Source organism: Lethenteron reissneri, chromosome 7 (assembly GCF_015708825.2).
Source record: "Lethenteron reissneri isolate LAM-NWPU_2019-01 chromosome 7, ASM1570882v1, whole genome shotgun sequence".
Lineage (NCBI taxonomy): Eukaryota > Metazoa > Chordata > Hyperoartia > Petromyzontiformes > Petromyzontidae > Lethenteron > Lethenteron reissneri.
In genome coordinates this window covers 1225874-1249772 of record NC_083785.1, presented here as the reverse complement: position 1 = coordinate 1249772, position 23899 = coordinate 1225874, and the positions used below count along the sequence as shown (strand labels likewise).

Sequence of the window (23899 nt, the reverse complement as noted above, 5' to 3'; positions counted from 1 at the left end):
GTGGGGGGGGGGGCGATAGCAGTGAACCATTGGCCTCTGGATGGTAAGTTCGGTGCGTTAACTCTTACACCAAGGCAGCTCTATTGCATCAAATACCGATTTATTGAAACTGCTGTTTGAATGTTCACGTTGGCTGTGGATGCAAGTGGAGCATGTGAAATGTGGCTGCACGGTTCAATTAGTGCACCCTACCCCAGAACACGACGTCATGACCAGTGAACTTAAAAGTTTTAAAATGTCAGACATATTTACTGATGCCGATCAAAATCATCTTGCGAAAGCCCGTCGTAAAGGTTACGGCGCATGTGTGACAGTTATGAGGACGAGTTCGCTCCCTCCAGCTGACAACTGCAGCTTCACCATTCGGCCAACAATCCTTCCAGAAGAGGATCAAGGCAGCCCACAGTGCGAGAGACGCAGACACAGTTTGCCTTCAGTGAGCCATACCCAGGTGTGGCCCCGGCCAATTAAAGCGCAGACCGTTCAACATGGGAGAAGCACGCAGAGAAACGGTGATGTGCTCGTAGGGTAACGGTGAGGAGCTCACAGACATTAACTCTGATGACTTTGGGGTTCATCCAATTAACGTCAAAAATTACCGGGAATGGTTATTCCATCAATTTGAAACAAAGTTGAAACATATTCTTGGTTCTTTCGGTAAAGTCTCGTATTTCCCTTCTACGTGACTTTACCGAAAGAACCAAGACTATGAATCCCTGCAGTCACGAAAGCTTTAAATCAAAATTTGAAACAATCTGCAAAAATAGCTTATTTTGTTGATGTATTTTTGTTAACTAAAATAGCTATTGTTTCATAAAACTAAACATATATCAAAAACAGATAGCCTCATGAAACAACGAGACCTTATCCTGGTCTCATGAGTTCTTACCTCGTTCAACAAAATAAAATAAACATTAAACGTGTACCCATGGGGCACGACGGGAAGGGGAGTAGAGGCAGCGGTATAATGAACGGGAAAAAAAACATTAAAGGAATAGGGAAGAGAGAAGAGAAAGAACGGGAAATAAGAGGAAAGGGATGGAAAAGTAACATAAAAAGTGTACAAAGGATCAGGAAAGAAGAAAATATGGAGGCAGAGGCGAGAGGAGGAGGCCCTCGGCGTCGTTGCATTGAGCAGCGTCTCTCCTCACAGGGGGTGGCGGGGAGCAGTGGAGGGATTCAGAGTGGGGGTGGCCACACAGAAGTAATGTGGTGTACGGGGAGGCGTGAGCAGATTTAGATCGATAGAGAGATATATAGATGAGAGGGGAGGGATCCAGGGTGGGGGTGGTCACATAGAAGTCACGTGATGTACGGGAGGCTTGAGAAGATCTAGATAGAGAGATAGTATGTTGAACTTCTTTCGCACCGCATGTAGTCAACCGCACTAATCGGAGGTGTGGGTGAAGGACAACAAACAGCATCCCTCCCCCTCTCACACAGATGACAGGGGTGGCCGCACAAGAGTCAGGTGATGTAAGGGGAGGGCTTCAGTTGGTTGACGCATAGAGCCGGTGGACACACGTGAAGGGGTGCAGGACCGAGTGCAGCGGGTGCAGACCTGTCTCGCGGGGCGTCTGGCCGCACGGCAAGGGCGACACGTAGCCATCGCAGTCGGGGGACTCCACCTCAGCGAAGGCATCCGTCGGGTCCCGGCTGTAGCGCAGGCTGCCGCCCTCCGCGTCTTCCGCGCCGTCCCGGCGGCCACGCTCCAGGAGGCCGCGGGAAGCCGGCCACTTGCCGAGCGCCGCGGGGTCGGCGCGTCCCGCGCCCCCCGTGGCCGCCGCCGCCGCCGCGGGGCCCGGCGTCCGTCAACGTCTCCGAGCGGCGCGACAGACTGCGCCTGATGCTCCGGTCGCACGCCGCAGGCGTCCCGCAATCCGGCTCGAAGTCAACGCTCTGTGGGATTGCACCACGTCACGGTCGCTTCGTCAGAACCCCCCCCCCCCTCCAGGTTGTTTCGCAAAAAGTCAAAACGCCCCAAAAACACTCTGCGGAGCGACGTGGCTAAACTATACTCAGCATGTGGAAATCCACGTGCTCAGCATAGCGGAGGGAAAAACCAGAGGACCCAGAGAAAAATCCATGCGACCGCGGGGAGCACATGTAAGCTCCAAATATACAGGCGTGAAGGTCGGGATCGGACCTACAACCTCCCCCATACCAGGCGAGGTAGTTAACATCTCGCCACCATGGCGCCCCATACTTTTCTTACAGTCAATGTGATGTTAACGTGCACATATTCTCTGACCCACTTGTTCCTCTTTCCATCTTTCAATGTCATTCCCAGCATGCATTTCTGTGCTTCTTTCCAATAGTTTTCAGCTGTTTATGCAAAGTTATTTGTCCATCTCCCACGTTTCCGATCCGTCCTTATAGTGACGATCTTGCACCCTCGTTCTTTCACATTCATTTTCCAGTAAATAAAATAACACTTAAATTAATAAAATGTATAAAAAAATATAAGAAATGAATATTAACCACAAAATGAATTGATAAGAGTAACGATAAGCAGACCACGTGGTGGGGCTGGATGCACGTTGATTGACAGCGGAATGTCGCATCCCATTGCGTACCGCTCCATTGGTGCATGAACATCTTACAGCCAAACTATTTTTCACATTATTTAATAATTTCTGTGAGCCTTCCCAGCATGCCCCGCATTCCACCATACCCCGAGTTCAACTTGGTGGTTTCAATATGAGTCTCCACGCGTGTATTTGTGCGCGTGTCTGGCAAAACAATCTCCACCTGCTGGCGGTGCCAGACGCTAACGCTGCCGGTGCATCGTGGGCAATGCCGCGCGGGGGAAAGGCTGATGTTAGTCGTTCGAACGCGGGCATTTTCTCGTGTTGTAAAACACCACAGGTTGTGTACCAGCCAATGCTTGCATTTCCTCTGAGAAGTTTCCACTGAACTAATGTGAGCATTAATAATGCACACCTGCACTCTTCCACTCCAAGACCTGCATGCTCCATGGTTCCTACTGCCGAACTCAGAATATCCCCATCCTGCAGAGTTTAACCTGGATAATAATGGATAATATTGGTCGCAAACGCCTACGTGTTAAACTGAGTGTAACCTGAATACATAATAACGTTTTTGGGATAGATCGCGTTATTTATAAATGTGTGTAACCCTCCACCACCGACATGGCCAATCAGCAAAAAAAAGTGTCACGTTGACAAAAGACAAATAGTTCACTACTTTAGCCCACCAGAATTCTGGCGAATTGCCCGATGATGCTGGATGCAATTATCAGCGAAACGTCGTACTGGCCTTGTCGTGTGGTGGAGGGTTACGACACATTTATAAATAACGCGATCTAACCAAAAAGCTTTATTATGAATAATATTGGTCGCGAAAGCCTACGTGTTAAACCTGAATACAGTCCGTTCTCCGATAACGCCACGTGTTGTTTTCATCACGTGAATTGGATATAACGCGATGAATGTATGAGGGAACACATTTTTTACAATGCGGATGCAAATTGGATATAACGCGATTGAGTGAACTTCGCTCGAGTAGGAATCAGCGGTCGTACGGCTGCCTCGGCGAAGCATCGCACGTGGCATTGGGATACTGCTGGATGCTTCTAGATGCTACCCACGTGCCTCAGTCTTTGTTCAGCCTGCGTACGCATCTCACGTGTTATCGCGGACTGTGCTTTAGCCCACATTATCTATTATTTATTCTAACGCGATTTTTCCATAACACGGTGCTCTTCAGGAACGCAACCACTACCGCGTTGTAAGAGAACAGGCTGTAATTTAATCGCGATACATTCAACCGTGTTCTGACATAACGATGTGATACCTTAACGGTGCAATTATCTCCACTGTCGCATCTCTTGGCTCCTGCTAGAGGACGCGAGCCAATAAAACATCGATTGTCCGGCTTCGCAATTTCGTTTAAAAGGTTTCAATAAAAAAACACAATGTGGTTTGCATCAAGGGCACAATGTGTTCCGGATTCTATGAAAAATGTCCATGTGTTGTCGATCACAACCCCATTCTTTCGCAAATATTTGCATGCGGTACGCGACACAGATAATAATCTGCGCCGCGCTCGAAAGTGGAAAATGATGCGTTTTGAGGACTTGGAAAAGGGTTCGGTGAAAGCGCATACCCCAGACATTGGCGTGTAGGGTGGCGGAGGTGAAGTCCCATCTTTGCTGCCCTGCAAACAACAAGCCGTTTGTAAAACATCACCTTGGATGAACGCGAGACGTTCTGTGATAGCCGGGCGGCGGTGGTTACGCACGTGGCTCGGAATCCAGCACAACATTAGAGGATCACACCAACGGTGTGAAACTCTCTTCCTGTGGGAGTCAAAGAGCCATACCCCGACTCGCCAGGAGAAGAAACGTGGGAAAGGAGGGGACGCGGTAAGCAGGTACCAAATCCCCCCCCCCCCCGCCCGCCAAGCTCTGCCGGTCCTTTATATATGCTATTCTGTTTGGATTTATAAAGCACCCTTCACCAAGGCGCTTTACAATGCCTACCGACTACGGTACAAAATGGCAAGATATGGGATGGGGATTGGGTAGTGACAAAGAGTGGAGGGAGCGAGGTGGAGGCTGCGGCGGTGGGGCGTTAGGGGTGTTAGGTGGTGCTGGTAGGGGTGGCGGGAGAGGACGGGAAGAGGCGAGAAGAGAAAAGAGACAGGAGCTGAGGGCATTGCGAAGAGAGGAAAGCAAGGGGTGGGGGTGAGAGTCGGATGTGGAGAGGGAGTTTGTTCCAGTGTAAGGGGGCAAGCTGAGATAAGGAGTGAAAGCGGGATTGGGCACAGGGTGGAGGAGGGACAGCCAGAAGATAAGCAGCTTGTAACCGCAGCGGATGTGATGGGACATATAAGGAAATGAGAGAAGAATAGGTAAGAGAGGGGGCAGTCCATGCAAAAGCTTTGAAAACGAAGGTGAGCGATATAAAGAGGCAGCGGTGACAGATAGGAAGCCAGTGAAGTTGTTGAAGGAGTGGGGAGCAATGAGTGGTGGAATGGGAGGTTAAGGACTGTGCATGCAGCCGAATTTTGTATTTATTGTAGAGGGGCAAGGGTGTAGCAGGGAGACTGACCAGGAGCGAGTTGCAATAATCCAGAGGAGTGAAGTCTACGGAGTGCACAAGACGTTTGGCAGCGGTGATGGTGAATTTTCCTGATATTTAAAAGATGGAAGCGGCAATGTGCGAGCGGTGTTGGCGATGTCGGAAGTGAAGGAAAATTAAGATTCAAAGGTGACGCCAAGAATTCGGACTGAAGCGATCGAAGTTAGACTGAGCGTGGGGAAGATATGGAGGGGGGAGGAGAAGGTGGAGGAGAGCGGAAGGTGGGGAAGTAGAGCACGGTGGTTCTAAATGGGTTAAGGGAGAGGAAATGTCGTGTTATCAATGCTTGGATGGCCATTAGGCAGGATGAGATACGAAATTGTTATTGGAAAATTCACGAGTGTTTACGGGTGGGCGGAAACCATTAGGGTGGGCAGGGAAATGTTTCTGCTGCTGTATTTATTCAAACACTCTTGTATTTACACCACAAGGCAGAAAAAAGACAGCTTGCACTATCTCGTGAACAAGACCCCGCGATTTGCGTGTCATTATTTCATAACCAGGCTGCTGTGACAGCCTCTTCCCAGTTCAAATTCTATATCTACAGTTTGAACGTTAATTTTAGATCATATGAAAACATTTCAGCCAATGGCCCTCGTATATCGGCCAGAGTGGGGCTCGATGACCTTCCTCTCTGGCCTCTCTGCAGAAGGGCCATTTCCCGAAATATCGCCTATTTTTCATTTTAAGACCGCAGTGTTATAAATTGATTAACGTGTTTAGTTTTTTGTGTGTTATTTGAACGTGATTTTCTGATGATTTAAGTGGCTGTTGTTAGCTCCCTACAGTCGCAAAGTCACTTTGGGGCTGTAGGTCTTGCATTAAACAGAGCTGTAAGATTTACCTGAGTTTTGAGTATTAATTGATTCGTTACATGGATGGTCCAATTTAGCCAGCTCTATGCATGACTTAAAGCTATCGTGACTGCAGGAATTCATACTGTTTGGGTCTTTCGGTAAAGTCACGTAGATAGAAAAATAATAAAGTAATTAAAAATCACGACGTTTCGATCGCAACACAAGCAATCGTCTTCAGGTGAAAAAAGTACAGCAGGCGGACTGCTGAGGCAGGAAGAAATATACGATATTATTTATCATATAACAGCTCTAGGCTGTTATACAAAGGGAGATAGGTGGCGTGTGAGCACATGAACAACAACGTCAATACCCCTCAATGCATATTGCAACACTAATAGAAACGAGGCATTTACCGCATTAGATGCTCGGTAAAAAACAAAGCCACCAATCACGACTGTGATTCATTTGTCAACGGAGAAGAGCCGGCGTTGCCACATCAGAGCTTTCCCCGGCCCCATCAGCGTAGGTGAAGCTGGGAGCCATTCTACTCACCAGTGTGGCGGTGCCATGCCGTCGGCCCGAAGGCGGAGGCATGAGGTGGAACGGGCGCGTGGAGGAGTTCAGGAAGGTCTCCTCCTGCATGGAGACGACTCCCAGCTCATCGTTGCTATCTTGCAGGAAGCTCTTGTAGAATTTGCTGTCCGTGGGGCTTGGCAAAGCCATAGGCTCATCTCCCTATAGCAGCAGCAGTGGCAGCGATAACGGCATTTTAAGGAATGTGAACATTAATGCTTGAAGCAACAGTCTGATTTACCACAAGATGTGTGTTGTGTGTGTATGTGTGTGTGTGTGTATGTGTGTGTATGTGTGTATGTGTGTAATCACCTGAATGACCAGGTATCTGGAAGGATCACGAGCCATCTTGGAAAAGTCGGTAGCCAGCTCGCTAAACCGGGGCCGGGACTCAGCATCGATCATCCAACCTGAATGGAGAAACCGTGACCAGATTTCTGAATTTGTATTTATCCTGGTGAAATCCGATGAGCTATGAAGCTATTTTTCACAAATGTCCAATAGGGGCAGGTTAGAAAGTTACAATAAAAAAATTAAAAAACAATAACAGTGCAATGTATAGAAAAGGTAAGCTAATCACTAAAATAAAATTGTAATTACTAATACATTAAGTATATAAGTAAGAATTGCATAAGTACATCAATTTCCAAGCTTGGGCAAGGCAGACAAACATCAGCAAAAACAGTCTCAGAGCACACCAAGACTGGCAAAAAGATCCCGTTGATATAACTGCTCGACCCGAGCTCGAAGCGTTCCGATACGTGTGGCATCGTCTTGTTTACTACTCGCCTCGTGGCGTTTTCTCGTCTCACATTGGTGAGACAACGACATACAGAAGGCTGATGTCTCTGGTGCAAGCCAATGCCTATATTATCAGAGAATGTGTGTTTAATGCAGACTTGATGCCTTGCAAAATGTATTTATTTGGTGTTGAAAATCCTAATATTCTTGGTTCTTTCGGTAAAGTCACGGAGATAGAAAAAAAATGTAAAAGCAAAAAGCCCACGACGTTACGATCGCAACACAAGGCGGAGAGAAAAGAGGGGCAAGCCTCCAAAAGTGGCTGCGTATAACAACTTCAGTTTTCTTGCCAGAGAGAGTCACGCTTCTTCTTGTTTTTCATCATTTCTGATACGGGCAACATTTTTTCTATAAATATTAGTCATGCTCCTTTACCCAGAAGAGTCTCGCCAGGTCCTGTCAAGTTTCCGTGGTAGGGAGGCCATCGCCTCCCTACCAACATCTTGCTGCTGGGTGTAATCCCAAATGAGCAATTTCAGCATTGGGATGTTTTGGCCAATACCAGATACATTTTGTCGTTTTAATGTTAGCTATGACAGGACACCAGAAAACCCTGATATAACCCATGCAGAAGAGGGGGGGCATACAAAATGCACTCACAAAAAAAAAAGATCCCCCCGTATAGCCTTAATAGGCTCTTGGGGAAAGTGCTGTCAGTGAGCACCTATGAAGGCCAGCACCACGCCCATTCACATTCACTCACACTCTGCAGAACAGGGGGAGAACATTGCAACTCCACGCAGAGTTTGGAATCAAACCCAGGACATTCTTTGAGTGAGGCACACGTGTTACCACGATGTCACCCTGCCATCCATTCACATGAACATGTTGTGAACAACATTAAACTGGTTCATACCTTGCACCACCAGCCAATCAATGCATATGAATATAAAATGCATATATTTGCACTCCAAAGGGCTGAAGAATGTCAAACAAATGCATGACACAAATGTATAACAAACATCGATGATTGACCGATCAGCATAAAATAAAGCATACGGATACTCAGCAAGTGCGCATGTTGCAGTGATATATCCAGCAGACAGCATTGCGATCACGCCCTCAACCAAGAAGCTATCTGACGCGGAGGATCAGGATTGTAAAAGTTAAATAAATGCATTTGGTATTTATTATCCCTTCCAAATGTTAAGGGAAAAACTGGAGAACCCAGAGAAAATCCACACGACCACGGGGAGAGAGACACACGAACTCCAAATATACAGCAGGCGACAGGGTCGGGAGCATACCCACGACCTCCTGCATACCAGGCGAGGTAGTTAACATCTCGCCACCGTGGCGTCCATGCCTAACTCAATGCCACAATTAAAACGTGACCATCTGCCAGCCTTTATCTCTTCTTTTCTGACAGCCATTTGTCCATGGCTCTGTGCACATGCGCTTGATATTATTTCATATGGCCACCATTATAACCATGAGCACTGTGTCCTCTCTTGCGTGCAATCCGCATCACCAGCTCCGTCCTTTGGGGTACCAGAGCCAATCTTGAGGAATGAATCACGTGAGGTGGAGAGTATATATACTGTTTGTATGTTCAACTTCTTTCGCACCGTACGTAGCCAACCGTGCTTATTGGAGGTGTGGGTGAACGATAACAAACTAGACACAACAGCAGTTCTAAAAACATTCGTTTTCAATGTAGCAACATCGTCCCCAACTGGCTGACGTGCTCATCTGTGAAACACAGTGCCTCTGCGATAGACTTGTGCTATAAGAATGGTGCAGATACCAAATTAAAGTAATTATTAATCTTATGAGGGGTAAAGAGGGGGAAGGATATGTGAGCAGCTGGGTTCATGAAGCCAAGCGGCCCATGGAGGATGGGAACTCAGGTCCTCGTTGTTGCCGTTCGTGGGTCAGTCCTAGAACAGCCAGGCTCATCGTGCCAGCGCTCGTGAACACGGAGCGCCGCGGTCAGCCTCACTCAGGGTGGGCTGCAGGTGACATGCTGACCTTACGGCACATCCGTGGTCTGGGGGCCCATGAGCCTGGGCCGCGTCGCGCGTTACCGACGGGTCGACGTCACGAGTCAGTTTCCGATGACGGCGATCGCCAGCGCGGAGACGTTGGCTTCCATTGCGCCGTACCCTGCTGCTCGTCGTGGAGGGGGAAGGGGGGCGGCGGAGCGGGCCGCGGGCTGCGACGTACATTTCACCATGATCATGTAGACGTCGATGGTGCACACCGGGGGCTGGGGGAGCCGCTCCCCCTTCTCCAGGAGCCCGGGGATGTCCCGCGCAGAGATCCCATCGTACGGCTTGCCTCCGAACGTCATGAGCTCCCACACGGTCACGCCTGTGACACGAGAACCACCGCCGTTGTTGTCGTCGTCATCGTCAACTCGATTCTGATGCAGTGCCCACCGTAGAATAGGATGGGCACGGAGGACCAACCGATCATATTACAACAACAAAAAATATCTATCAACAACTAGTTACGAGCAATGATGGAAACACAGTTCTTAAGCAGGGATTCGTTAATGCTGGAGGTGCACCGAATATTCGCTTTTTCTTCAAATTCAGCAAAAACACCAGCTATCCTTCTCTCTTCATATCTCGCCGGGTTAATGCCAATTATTGCTTTTGAATACCGAGGGTCACCATAGTCACGTGACCACCAGCGGGAAAAACGTTTCAAGTACATTTTTTTTTAACCAGCTGAGAACTCAAGAGACCGGGATAGTCGTCTTATATGCAAGGGTGGCCTGGGGCATTAGTCTGCCAGTCGGGGGGCGATGATTGCTGCTGTGTGTGTAATCCCAATTCAGTAATTTATCGGTCATTTTCGATTTGGGAACAATTGGACCCTGACGTCGGCTCACAAGGGCCTACTCTTGCGAATGACGTCAGGGAACATTGACGTCCACTATGAAGAATGGTTACGACATAAGGGTTTAAAATCAGTGGGCTTTACGTGGTAAAATAAAAAAGCGTTGTTGAGTAATTGAGATGACATTATCTCATTGGTATGAGTTTCACTCGCGCTATTTATATGTCCAGGCGGGGTAGCACTGAAGCACACGCAGCACGATATATCCAGGCGACCCGAGTTCGATTCCCGGTTCTGGGCGTCCACTTTGCCAACCCGTGCTGAGCTGCATGGTAAAAGTTTGGCCAAAACAACTCTCATGGTCAACATAGTGTGGGGAGGCCTTCATCCAGCAATGGGCAGTAAATTATTACGTCAAGGGGGCTTACGGGTACGTACCATAGCTCCACACGTCGCTCTGGTGGGTAAATTTTCTGTACTGTATAGATTCGAGAGCCATCCACTTTATTGGCATCTGGAAAGAGCAACACAAAGCACGATTTAACTTTTTATATTCACGGGTGCACAATGGGAGTCGAGGAGGTGCCATTCCATGGCTCGCCAGAAGGCGGTGCAGCAAGCAGAAACAAACATGGTCTGTCTCCTCTGTAAGGGATAGAGCATTGCCCCCTCGCACGTGTGGGTTTTCACCGGGTGCTCCAGTTTCTTCCCACATGCAGAAACGCTCATTAAGTGACTGAAAACATCTTAATATAAAAGAAAAACAATTCTGGGCCAAAATGAAAAAAGAGTCCTTAGACCCGGCATGTCTTCCTGGGTAAATAAGTCATTATAATTATAATATCCTTTCAGCACATTAAGTGCACGTGCTGGAGAAGGAGGCTGTCACATGGCTCTGTGGCGACGTGGGCTGATGTCCACTCACAATATAACATTGAGAAGCATATTTATTGATTTTTCTTGCATATCTGGTGCTCTAACTGTATGACAGTCACATGTAAAAGCATTCGGTAAATTAATTAATTAAAACAAATTTCTAGGATCACAATTGTAAGAACTTTATAGGTTAAAAAAAGCATCAGGAGATCAACAATGGTTGCACATAGTTACATAATCACGGTTCTAAACACATCGTTTATTCAGCTCTTGACACCGTGCAGGATCTTCTTCGAGAAGAAATTCCCCGCTGCCGATTGTCGCACTGCGGCACTGCACATTAGCGGTGGGGGGGGGGGGGGGGGAGGCAGTGCGCGGTGCTGCTCTGCGGGGAGCGACGGCGATGACGGCGACGTGTGGGGGGCACGCACCTTGCCCCCCTCGGCCTGGTACTCCTGCTCATTGACATCGAGGAGGCGTGCCAGCCCAAAGTCGGTGATCTTCACGTGGTTGGGGGCCTTGACGAGCACATTGCGCGCGGCCAGGTCGCGATGCACCAGCCGCCTCTCCTCCAGGTACATGAGACCCTGGGGGGCACAGTGGCGGCAGGTGGCGGGGGGGGGGGGGTACCCACAAACCGTGAGGATGTAGCGAGCTCGCGGCGTTACTGAGAGAAGCGATTCACGCCGCGGTCGTGCCGATGATTGCGTCGTCGATGACCGCGATCGCGCTAATAATGGGCCGTGTGCTTTGAAAGAGATTCGCGCTCGCCAAAGTTATTCGGGGCGGCGTTCGCAGCGACATCACGAGACGGACGAGATGAAAACACAAGCACGAACATAAATGCAGAGGTCGTTAACCATGTCAGATTTGCGGCTGACATAGTCACTGTAACAAGCAGTGGAGATGAACTACTGGGAACGACTGGAGAGGCAATCTTCACACTACTCACACACACGTGAAGCTGAACACGATGGGTTCCATGTTTGACCCAACCATGATCCTCCGCTCGAGCTCATGATCGACTCCCCTTTTTGCGTGCAATCACTCTCGCGCACACACACCTTCAAAGTGCATTCGCTGCCACGCGCGATCAAGCACAGGTGTGTAAACCGCTGTTTATGGCTGTCCGCTTGGAATTTCGAGCCCTTTTGTGCCAGTAGCTCGGCAAGCATTATAAGACCCATCGGCAAGGGCCTTGGATTTTGAAGCGTAACACAACGAATAGCAACTACAGCGTACATTGGCCGAGCACGAAAGCCACACAACGGCTTCAGGTGAGGCTGAACAAAGTGCCGCCACCGCTGCGGCCTCCGCTGAATTTGCGCAAGGTGGCGGCGGTTCGCAACGCGCTCCGCGGTTCGGCGCGTCGACTCCTCCCTCCCTCCCTCCCTTCACGGTCGCGTTTCCCAGCGTGGCCACTCACCTTGGCGATCTGCACGCACCAGTTGAGGATGAGCTGCGAACCGACGCGGCCACGGTGCTCGCGCACGTACTCCAGCAGGCAGCCGTGCGGCATGAGCTGCGTCACGAGCTGCGTCGTCGAGCTCATGCAGATGCCCAGCAGCCGCACCAGGTGGGGGTGGTCCACGCTCGCCATCAGGTACGCTTCCTGCCACGCGCACACCGAGCTTATTGCGCGGCCGTCGTCGAGGGCCCCCGATGACGATGGCGCTCGAGGCGCCTCGGCCGCCGAAAACGCGGGCGGAAGCGTGCGGTCGAGCGTGCGCGTGGAACGTCGTCGTCGTCGTTGTTGTGGAACGTCGTCGGGGAACGTCGTCATCGCAGAATGTCGTCGTTGTTGTGGAACGTTGTTTTGGTATATCGTCGTCGTTTCGTAATTATGTCATTTTGGAATGTCGCCATCGCGGAAGCTACAGTAGTTGTCGTTTTGGAACCTAGTCGTCAGTTTCGGAACGTCGTCATTTCGGAACGTCGTCGTTTCGGAACGTCATGGTCGTGTAAACGCTTGACCAGACAACGACCTCGAGAGCCGCGACCTCCGGCTCAACCGCTGTGTGGAGCGAGACCCGAAGAAACCCCGGATTTTCCACAGTGCCCCGAGATGCCTTCGGCATGATGTTGCGTTTCTTACTTTTAAACTTCATTGATTCAAGTGACGGGGGCACAACGGGAGGAACACGTTTTTCCCCGTGGATGGTACTCGTCAGGGGGAGCGCAGGGTGGAATGCCGACTCCTCGATTGCGACATGTTGTTTAGAGAGGGGGCTGCACCACTCTAACGCATCCTTGGCATCCCTCCTCCTAGAAGTCCCCCCCTGCTATGATGCAATGTCTCTGCTTTAACCGTTGACCACAACACAGAAACAACCATCTGGTTTTGGCTCCGTGCTCGTCATTATTATTATTTATTAGTCCGGACTGGATTTTTTCTGGAACGTAAAGTGACGGAACAATTTATTTCCATTTTGCTTGGATGAATCAAGCGAACGGCCGAACCGTGTCGGCACCTGCCGGTGAGTTTATGAAGGGCGGTGCAGCTGCAGATGTCGACCGGCGGTAACGGCAGTCGGTGCTGAACATGGGCGACGCCACGATTGGGTGATTGGGCTCAGTTACCACGGGCCACATAGTGCACATGACCCCCACATGTTATCCCTGGGGGGTCACACCACGCATTTCCGCTGTAGAGACCTCTTTCTATTCCCTTGGAGTAACGGCACCGCGGTTCCACCATGAATAAAATTACAAATGCGTGACCCTCGCAGGACGCCTGTGAATTAGAGTCAGGCGGCTTATTGGACCCTTCCTGATGAAATAAATAAGATGCAACTATCTGTCGTGAGCGAGTGCCACGACACAAATCAAGTTTGCATGCTGCACCTGGCAATAAGGACGAGCAGCAGCAGCAGCAGCACCACCACCACACGCTCTCTTCTTCGGTGCATTAAACCCGTGCTGGAAATAGGTCACCTTTCTTTTTAACCTTTTTTTTGCTGAAGCGAATCTCCCGACGCCACACACCACTCAAAACGTCCCCAGCGTTTGTGGACGAGCAGATCGCGCCCCGCGCGAGGCGCAGCCACGCGAGCCGACCTCCGAGCGCAGTTCATTCCACATGCATCTTGCTAAAGACAACGGCAAGTTGAGGGCGAATGAAATGCGAATCGTGTTTAGAGTTAAGTAATATGACGTTAATCGGGTGCAAGCTTACTGAAAAAAAAATGTTGATTCGTAAACATCATCAACATTTTGAGGGTAGTGGTGGTGGCGCAATTGTAAGTACCCTGTGCAATGAAGCCAGTGGCCAGAGTGGGATATAACTGAAATATAACTGAACCTCCCCTTCGCCAACCCCAGCATGGGCTGCCCTTCATCTTGCAGTGGATTGAAAAATGCTTAGACATTATAATTATTATAATGATTACATTTCTTGGCCTGGGATCGTTATTATGAGTATGGTACTGCGCTTGGGCTCCCATGACGCGGAGCGTGATTGTTGAACACACGGTGCGCTGGCTTGGCTTGTTAACGGAGTGCAGGCTTGGCCAGGTATAAAGAATAACTATTGAGTCAATTTTAAAGAAACACGTTCCAGAGTCGTCTTGCCAACCTCAACGGTGGAAGTAAAACATTAACGGGATTAAACTTTTAAAACAATACGATACATTGTTGGCTGGGGTGGCGGTCTACATTTGCTCTTTGCACGAGTTGATTCCATTAGCGTCGATGCTGGCGCCGGTCCCTGCAGGGCTGCCCACTTAGCAGGGCTCGCGTCGGCACGCGGCACCCGCCAGCCGCGTCCGACTCCAGCACGCAATGCGCATCGCACCCAGTCGAACTGCGGCACTTAAGGGACGCTGGGGACCCTGCGTGCCATGCTGGAAAAGCGCAGGGCAGCAGCCCAGACGGGCAACTATCACAAATAATAATTCCAACTTGCAACGTGCGGCACGGTGTTCGCTCGCTCTCGAAGAGAGAGAACGACTGCGAGGCACGAGGAGGAACCACAGACACCCCCACCAAGCTCTGCATTCCTACGTATATTAAGGGTCTATTTGTGAGAGCAGTAGTGTAGCGGTTAGCGCAATGCGCCACGAAGCCGGCGACCCGAATTTGATTCCTGCTCACGGCCAACACCGGTGACCATTATCTGAACCGGTCCTGGGCCTCACCTCGGTCGACTCAGCCTCAAATGAGTATCTGGTGTGGTGTGTTAACGTCCCCACTAGGGAGACAAAGGCGGCCTGGCGTGGTGTTGGCCACCCACCCCCTCATGTGCTGTGCCATAGGTACTCGCTAACAGCACTTGCCCCAATAGTCTGTTCAGGCTATTCGGGGGGATCTTTGTTTTTTTGGGACACCAGAGCACCTGGAGAAACCCCCTGTGTGCAAGGGGGCAACACTCTATCCCATGGGAAGAAAGGATATGGCTCCTCCTCGACACCCACGTGAAGGGGGTTCACAACATGCGTGTGATCCACCCACCCTCGCCATCCCCACACCGCTGGATTACAGGCGCGCTTAGCCGCCGCCAGGCAACCGCTTGAAACATGTTCAATATGTGCACTGTCCACGTTGAAATGAGGACAGCAAAGGGCATCGGGAGCTGCAACGTCCCACATTCGGTCATGGAAACTTATTTTAGTTGAGAGCACCATTCCCTATGGGTTAGCTTCACCCAGGATATTGAAAATGAAAAAGCAGAAGCCAATAGCTCTGCAATGCAGGCAATGTAACTTTTCCACATTTGAAGCCTTGACCAGAACCTGACCACAGCAATTGCAAAACATTCATTTCAGTCCGATTGAATGTGTTAAGGTCCGCACATTTTGACACATTGTTGGTGTCTGGACTATTAGGTAGGCAACGTTGATGGACGTGATAATTACATAACAAGTCATGCCTTATGCATTTGTCTTTGGAGTAAAAAATGCATTTTGCCCAAATATAGAGCAAATATATTTTTTACTACATTCCATTTGAGCAGCACACTGAAGATGAAAGGTGCATTAAGTATGGCATATGAACTGGACAGCATATTTCTGTTGGACATGCCAACACAAAAATCCTTGGCCAATCTGGTTTAAATTGTTCCCTGTTGTCTCCCTGCCATCCATCGCTTTGGGGTGGAGTGGCTTTGGGGTGAAAACGTGTGGCCCCTGTGAAGTTATAGCCGATTCAGGGATCTGAAACGTGTGATGAGCAAACACAAACACCTGCACAATCAGTCCCCATTCTCAAATGAGCCATGGGCTAAGTTATCACCACTCATTCACCAGGTTTTGAACTTACAAGTCATGGTTTTTAACCACAGCACCACTCAGCCGCTTGTGACAAAGCAGAAAGTCTTTGATCTGTGTGCGTGTGATTCAGCACATGCCCAATTGCTCCCCACACCCGGTATTCCACACCGCGCGGCTCGGGATGCGGTGACCGCTGTGTGTGAGCAGAGTGCCGCCATGCTCATCTCCATCAGCAGCCCTTAGCCATTGGTATAAATTCCACATTCCCGTGCCAAGGGCCAGCCTATACGTAGGACAACCACAAAAACATAGTTTAGGAATCGTTTGATGGATTCTGGAGGGATGACAAACTCGTAAACCCCGAGTTGGGCTCTCAGACTCATGAACACAACCACGAGCGGTGTCCTCTTTGCTCCACTGCCACTGGATGAGACGTTGGGGCCCAGTGTGCGAGCACTGCTATGCTGGTTTATTACCCAGGAAAGCCTCATTGAGTCTCAAGACTGTTTTCTTTCAGGAGGGTCCTGCAAATGGTTTGTAGTTGAGGATAATGTTGACGTGTAATCCCAATTGAGTAAATTGCTGGTAAATATTCAGCATTGGAATGTTTGTCCAATGCCAGTTACTATAGGAGGGCAAAGGAGATCACAGAGGAAACCCATGCAGAATGGCGAGAAAACATGCAAAACCCACACAGAAAGCCGCCCCAGTCGGGAATCAAACCCAGCCCCTTCTTGCTGTGTGACACGAGTGTTAGCACTGACCTGCCCTGCCACCCACTGGGTTACATATGCGTGGATCCGAGTTCAAATCTTAGCGAAACGCCGTTCAAATGAACATTAGTGCAACACCGTACACAATCACGCCGACAATAAACCCCAATTCAACCCACAGTCAAATATCAAGAGTGACGTTTTTTTCCCCCATTACTCAAAACAACCATGTTAATGGGGATAACCCCATCTTCAATAGTACTTAAAACGTTTGGTGCTCGTTGAAAATGTATAAACGCGTGTGTACTTGATTGCGTTAAATACGTACATCCAGAATGTCCTTGTTGGCTTTCGAGGAGGCCGAGTCCCTCAGCACCTTCACGGCCACAGCGATCTTCACTGACTCCCCCTCGGGGACCCAGATTCCCTGCAGCGGAAGCAAAGTTCTGGTCACCCTCGCAGCGGCGGCTTTTTGACTGGCCATCGAATCAAAGACGGTGATCACATCGCGCGCTTTTGTCGAATGCGTTTCTGCGGCCGTCTGGAACGCTCTCCCTTCCGATATTAGGAGGCCAAGTTGAGCTATGCACTTTTAAATCTAGGTAAAAACTCATTTCGTTAGAACTGCTCTTCGTATTTAGTTTGCTCTCCTTCCTTAGCTAGGTACGGTGCCAAAAACGTTCAACACACTAAGACACGGGGTTACCATGGCATGGCAGGCTCGCCAGTACGATACACAAGCACGCATTCCAAGCGCCACATTTTAGTTTCGTGATAATTATCCCTCATGGTTGTTTCTCCAACCATGACATTTACGCATCCGCACCAGGTACTAATTTAAGGCTGAGTCGAGCTAGGGGAGGCCAGGATCAGCTCTAATATTCGTGCTGTTAGCGAGCACCTATGAAGTCTGGCACGACCCATGAGGGCGTCAGTGGCAGCACCATATCTGGCTGCCTTTGTCTTCCTAGTGGCGATGTTTACACACTGCACCAAACACTCATTTGAGGCTAAGTTGACCTAGGGGAGACCCAGGACCGGGTCAGATAATCGCCACTGGTATTGGCCGCGAGCGGGAATCAAACTCAGGTCCCCGGGTTCGTAGCGCAGCGCGCTAACCGCTACACATACGTAGATTGACGGACATTTTACAACGGTCGTGGTTGCCACCGTCCCACAGCCCACCGCCCATCATCTCCTTCGGGTCAGAAAAATATGGCAGGTGATGTCGGGTTTTTACCGTTTTACTGAGGACCAAGCTCAGACATATTTCCCAATCAGCCTAGGTCTATCAAAACCGTCCAGTCTACTCAAATGCATTTCAACACAACACCACCAGATGGTACAAATTGCCGCCTGCCACCCAAACACATATGAGAATTCCCAGACTGGCCGGGTCAAACCCAGTGCGAAATAAGTTCAACACCTGGTGATGGACGCTTGTGTTGGGCCCGAAACGTCGTGATTTATGTTATTTTACACCTACGTGACTTTACTGAAAGAACCAAAGAGAGTATACAGAATCATGTAGCTGAGAATGAATGGGCAGCCAATGACAGCAGAGTGCCTGGTATGTTCCCAGCTGCACAAAGGAGACGTGCGAATGTTGCCGCTGTGGCTGCACTCACTTTGTAGACAGTTCCAAAGGCCCCAGAGCCGAGGACCTTCCCCTTTTTGAGCTCCGTTTCCTTGAGGATTCTCAACTGCGCTTGGTTCGGCTGCGCTCCACTTGGCGTCAGCGGCTGCACCAACTGTGGCCGAAACAAAAGGAGCAGCAGCGGCAGCCTCGTTAATTTGACGCTCACAGCAAAAAAAGGTAGACATCGTGGAACAGACGGCAGACAGCGAAACTGTGTGCTCACTTACACGAAATGCAACCTCGGACACGAATACGTGTTGTGCGATTAGCTTCTCGTGAACCGGACCTGAGCTACTGCTGGAACATGGTCCCTATTGAAGGGAGCAGTGTATCCGTAACCCAGCCTCAGCTGCCTTGTCACATATTAGTATATAAGGAGGGACTAAAGCCAGTTGCCTCTACGTGTAGTACACCGCTGTTCCAGGGAATTTCAGAGTCAGTATCCCATAATAATTCCTAAAGAGAATGATACGTAGCCTTTATGGCCTAATGACAGAGTATTTGCTCAGTCATACCTGAATATGTAAGTCTTAAAAAAGACCCACGAATGAAGTCATAAACAAGTTGAGAATCCAGTTTCTCTGAAATTGTAATTTCTGGCCAGTGAGAATAGGTGCTGGGAGAATGCTAACAACCTCACGGTAATATTGGAATATAATGTAATAAGATAACACTTAGAGCTAATGAACCAGAGGTCAGTGGTCGTAGGGAAGACCCCCAGTTGGCGAGGTGATGGACTGCCATAGCAGACCTGGGCGCATAGGGACAAGAGTTACAGGATCTGGCAAAAAGGAAGTAATGGCAAGTTGTGACCTCGTGATGTCAGTCACTCCTTGAACAGGAATAACATATTCCAGATGCACTTTTACTGTTACTCACCAGGAGACTGCACAATTTGTATTTTAACTGCAAATTTGTTTTGCAAAATTCTACCCCACTGCCTGCATCACCGCTCTTCGTGCCCCTTGGGCTGGGCACTGTAAACTTTGCGCAAAAACTCGCTCTGCCCAATTCATGATCGCAGTTACACAGAATTCCTCTAGAGAGAGGGGGGCCGTGCCAGTGTTTACTCCACAAACAGCAGCCGCTGCTGAGAACAGGGCAGCATCTCAACAGGGTGTCATGGCACCACGGATTAATGCCCTACCCTGGACAGGGCCACAAAAACAAAAGCACCGATTGGTATGACCCACAAATAATAGAACTCCTTATATCCACGGCTCAATTATCCGTGATTCCTTTTATCCACTGCGGCTGTATGATCCCCAAACTCCGATTATCTGTGGCCCTAGATTTCCTATTATCCGTGCTTATCCACGATAATCTACATCCTCTTTTCGATTATTTTTTCACGAGATAAGTAGATATCGTGTGGCCAATTCATCCCATTTCCCACTTTATACGACTCTGCCTGCTCCGACACGGCACATGTTTGAAGCGCGGTAAAAGGGTGTTTGTGAAGAATAGGATGCGTTCGCTAAATAACTCCTAATACCCGTGGGTTTAACAACTCCTACCGTCTGCTATTTTTTTTGCGGATACATGAAATCACGTGGCACGAGTGGAATAAAAAAAAGTCGATCAGTCGGCGGGGACGACCAGCGCGACATGAGACTGCTCCCCTCACCTCGTTCTCGACGTACTTGCGCAGCGTGCGCTTGCGCAGCGCGTTCTGGTGTCGCTTGTAGACGAAGAGCGCCAGCAGCAGCAGGAAGACGGCGAAGAGGCCGCTCACCACACCCGCCGCGATCACCGGCACCTTGTTGCTGCACGCACAGCAACGGCGACACGGGCGCGACCCCAGTCAGCAGCCACGCGAGTAGTCGTCACTCACGCACGGTTCTGGTAAACGATTTGCGTACGACTCACCCCGGGTGCGGGATACAAGCACGACACTGCTGGCTAAATTATCGGCGATGCCAACCTCTTCAGAGTGCTATTCATTATTTGGAGATGCTGTCGCTGCTGCTGCTTCGTCAGGAGTGGTGCACAAACACAATTAAAATAAACTCAACAATTTCGTCAAAACCACTGTGGCAATAAAAGGAAAAAGTGTATAAAAGGTGACATTTTGAGCAATGGCCCTCCTTCATAGCACGTAAAGATAAAAACATATGTTGTTTGAAGGCCACAGTGTTTTTGACAAACATGTTGAGTTTTTTTTTATATAAATGCTGATATGATCGTTTAAACAACAAGTGCGTGAATGACGTCACTAAATCATCATTATCACCACGATCCACAGGAAGATAGCCCTAAGTGTCCACTGCACCTTTCGTCACTGGTTTCCACTTTCCTCTGTCTTGTGCCAATATGCTCAAGTAGTGCCACATCTTTCTGGCACCAATCTCTGATGATTTCATTGTTCAGCCATTCTCTTGTGAGGTCTTCCTCTCTTTCATGTTCCTTCCATTTTTCCGAACAACACACTTTTAATTTCCCTGTTGTTGTCCATCCTACATGTGTCCAAATGGTGGCAGCTTCCTTCTCACCACTGCCTGCACCATCAGGTCGTCGTCTTCTATGCGCAAACTTTTCTTTACTTCTACGTTGGTCACTCTTTGGGGTCCAGTTTTAGATGCAGCAGTATCCTTCTGTAGCAATACATTTCAAGTGCCAATATCTGGAAATTGTCCATTGCGTGTTTCACGCATTAACAATAACGGTGAGATCCCAACGTTCTACTGCTGTTTCTCCCTCATCTTTATCTGGCTTAATCTCTTCATCTCCGAATAATCTTTGCACTCACCCCTGTAGTAGGTGCCCACCTACAACACCATGGCTTGCCTGCCTCAGTGGTGGAAGTTCTTCACACACGTTCGCATGTTGCCCATTGTTCTGGCTCCAATTGTCCCAGAAACGTGTCGCGAAAACTCACTCTTTCTTCATTCTCAGTCTCTTCATTTCGACATTCGTGGCATCACCCCCCCCCCCCCCCCCCCGATTAACCGAGCCTGGGCTCAGTAAAATCGTGTTGCCATCTAGCAACCACCCGCCCGGTAATCCGATATTTACAGCCACGCTTGAACAGGTAATTGTGTTAGACGCCTGTGTCACGGCGCAGTGGTTTGTCCACAATTGGCTTATCAGACGCGCAATCATCTGCCCCCTTCGGGTTTTCAAAGCTGCAATCAACCCCAGGGAGGGGGAATGGGCCTGGCCCCACCACCCTTGCTGCTGCTGCTGCTGTTGGTGCCATTGGCCCCTAGGAGGCACCCTTTGACTGGAGTTGCATTACAGAAAACCAAGGGGGCCCATTCGCCACGCAAGGTGGGGGGGGGGGGCAAAGGCAAAAACCTGCCGGCTTCCGAGCCCGCATGGATGTTGAACGTTCTTTCGCGCACTCCGAAGTAGGCCCAGCCGTGCTGATCATCGGAGATGCCGCGGTGTGTGGGGCGGGGAAAGGAGAAGAAGAGAACGGCGACTCTGTGAGGACGACTGACTGCTTCGTGACGTTAATTAGTGAGGACCACCGGCTCTCGTGTTCACGTTGCATCGCGGCTCATGAAATGTGTTTTGTTGTTTCACCGAATTCGAAAATAAACGGCGATTTTGGTTATTCATAAGGAAGGTTTTTGGGTTAGATCGCGAAAGGGGCCGTCCATAAATGACATCACACGATTTTGGACGATTTTTTACCCCCCCCCCCTAGTCACACGGCAGACCCCCCCTTAAATATGACGTCACAAAGCTCTGCCCCCCCCAAACAAAAACATGCTTCAAATCGCTTTAAACTATTGTCATTGTAGTGCGTATTTAATGTGGCGTTGCACTCTGATGTTGTAGGAGAAAACATTTAATAAAAAGTATATTTAATGAAGTAGAACGTGTTGTCTACATTTATTTAAAGTTGCGCATTTTGATGTGACGTCACATATTTCTCACCCCCCCCCTCATCGTCACACATCGTCATAAATGTCTGACCCCCCCCCCCCCCCATAGGTGCGTGACGTCATTTATGGAGGGCCCCTAAGTATAAATGTGTTGTAACCCTCCACCACCCGACAGAGCGGGCAAGGTTTGTCACGTAAACAACGCGCCCATTTGTTCTGTTTCCGTGACAAACCTTACCCGCTGTGTCGGGTGGTGGAGGGTTACGACACATATATACTGACGCCATCCAACCCAACACCCTTTAAAATGAATCTTTTGGTTATATTCGTTTTGACGACCCCCCCAGCCCTCGCTCTCCACATTCCCAACCTCCTCGTTCCCCTACCCATCGCGGCCTAGTATCTGACCCCAGTAGGGTGCACCTTTACTGGGCAGGAATCTAGGTGATGCCGGGGGGGGGGACAAGATATATACTTTTTTCTTAAAGCAAATAAGCCTACAGGCGGTACTCGTGTTCAATCCAATAATCTATCTTGCACCTGCACACCAGCTGATGTCATCGTTCCATCTCCGTGGATGACATCCTGCCAGGTGCTCGCTCTCTCCTTTGGCTGCTACTTCGTGTCGAGATGTTGACCACCTCGCCTGGTACACTGGAGATCGTGGGTTCGATCCCAACCCTGACGATGCCTGCTGCTGTATATTTTGAACTTGCCTCGCTCTCCCATCATCATCACAGTGGCTAGGACCCAAAGAGTATGAATTCCCGCAGTCACGAAAGCTTTAAGTCAAGATTTAACTGCCTCTACGGGGAGGGTTTCCACACAACTATTAGATCTTTTAACAGACTTCGAGACAAGAAGGCTCATCTGATCGATTCGCTCTTGCTATAGTAGTTTTCTCGCTATATTTGTCCTGCTTCAGCAGTTCGCCTGAGGACGATTGCTTGTGTTGCGATCGAAACGTCGTGATTTTGTATTATTTTCCTATCTACATGACTTTACCGAAAGACCCAAAGCGTATGCCTTCGGAATGTTTAGACGCTGTGTGAATTGCTGTTACCTGTGCAGGTACGATGGTCCCTTGCAATCTTCTTGAGTGGGCCCAACGCATCTGCTCGAGCACAAGCCCGTGACACGCAGACACGTCATAGAAAAGCACACACAGCAGAGGTTAGTTGGGTGATAGTTTTACGGTAAATAACACACGTTATTCAAATAATTGTTTTAATTAATCAGTCAATTTGGTTAATGTGGGAAGGGCTGGTCTCTCTATGGATATAAGATTATAGAGGGGCCTGCAACCGAAATAACAAGAAGAGCCATTTTCTTCAAATTCGGTAACAAAAAACTGAATATATGAATACAAGTCGGTCCTGAATGAATAACGTCAAAGCGTAAGTTTTGTAACCCCCTGTTTGAAGAACAGCAGACGCTGCTCTTAAAACAATGATTTGTAATGCGGCATTACAAATTATTGTTGGGCGTTTTAACGTTCACCGCTTATATCTATATAAATAAAGACCTTAATCTGCGTCTCAAAAACCTCTAGGGTGCTTCCTGACAAG

The 23899-nt window shown here is 49.2% G+C and overlaps 1 protein-coding gene across 1 annotated transcript in view; it reads right to left on the bottom strand.

The window, feature by feature from the left end:
• Window positions 1-1803: 1803 nt before the first annotated feature.
• Window positions 1804-23899, bottom strand: part of LOC133358769 (receptor tyrosine-protein kinase erbB-4-like) — a gene marked incomplete at its 3' end in the record, with an annotated part of 114514 nt that continues 92418 nt past the window's right edge. Inside the window, exons 16-27 of the mRNA XM_061577213.1 lie at window positions 23395-23445; window positions 20126-20264; window positions 18488-18610; window positions 17188-17286; window positions 12366-12551; window positions 11371-11526; window positions 10502-10577; window positions 9443-9589; window positions 6788-6885; window positions 6455-6637; window positions 4129-4179; window positions 1804-1899 (exon numbers count right to left, since the gene is read on the bottom strand). Coding sequence (XP_061433197.1) covers window positions 1804-1899; window positions 4129-4179; window positions 6455-6637; window positions 6788-6885; window positions 9443-9589; window positions 10502-10577; window positions 11371-11526; window positions 12366-12551; window positions 17188-17286; window positions 18488-18610; window positions 20126-20264; window positions 23395-23445 — 1405 coding nt within the window. The remainder of the gene's footprint in view (window positions 1900-4128; window positions 4180-6454; window positions 6638-6787; window positions 6886-9442; window positions 9590-10501; window positions 10578-11370; window positions 11527-12365; window positions 12552-17187; window positions 17287-18487; window positions 18611-20125; window positions 20265-23394; window positions 23446-23899) is intronic.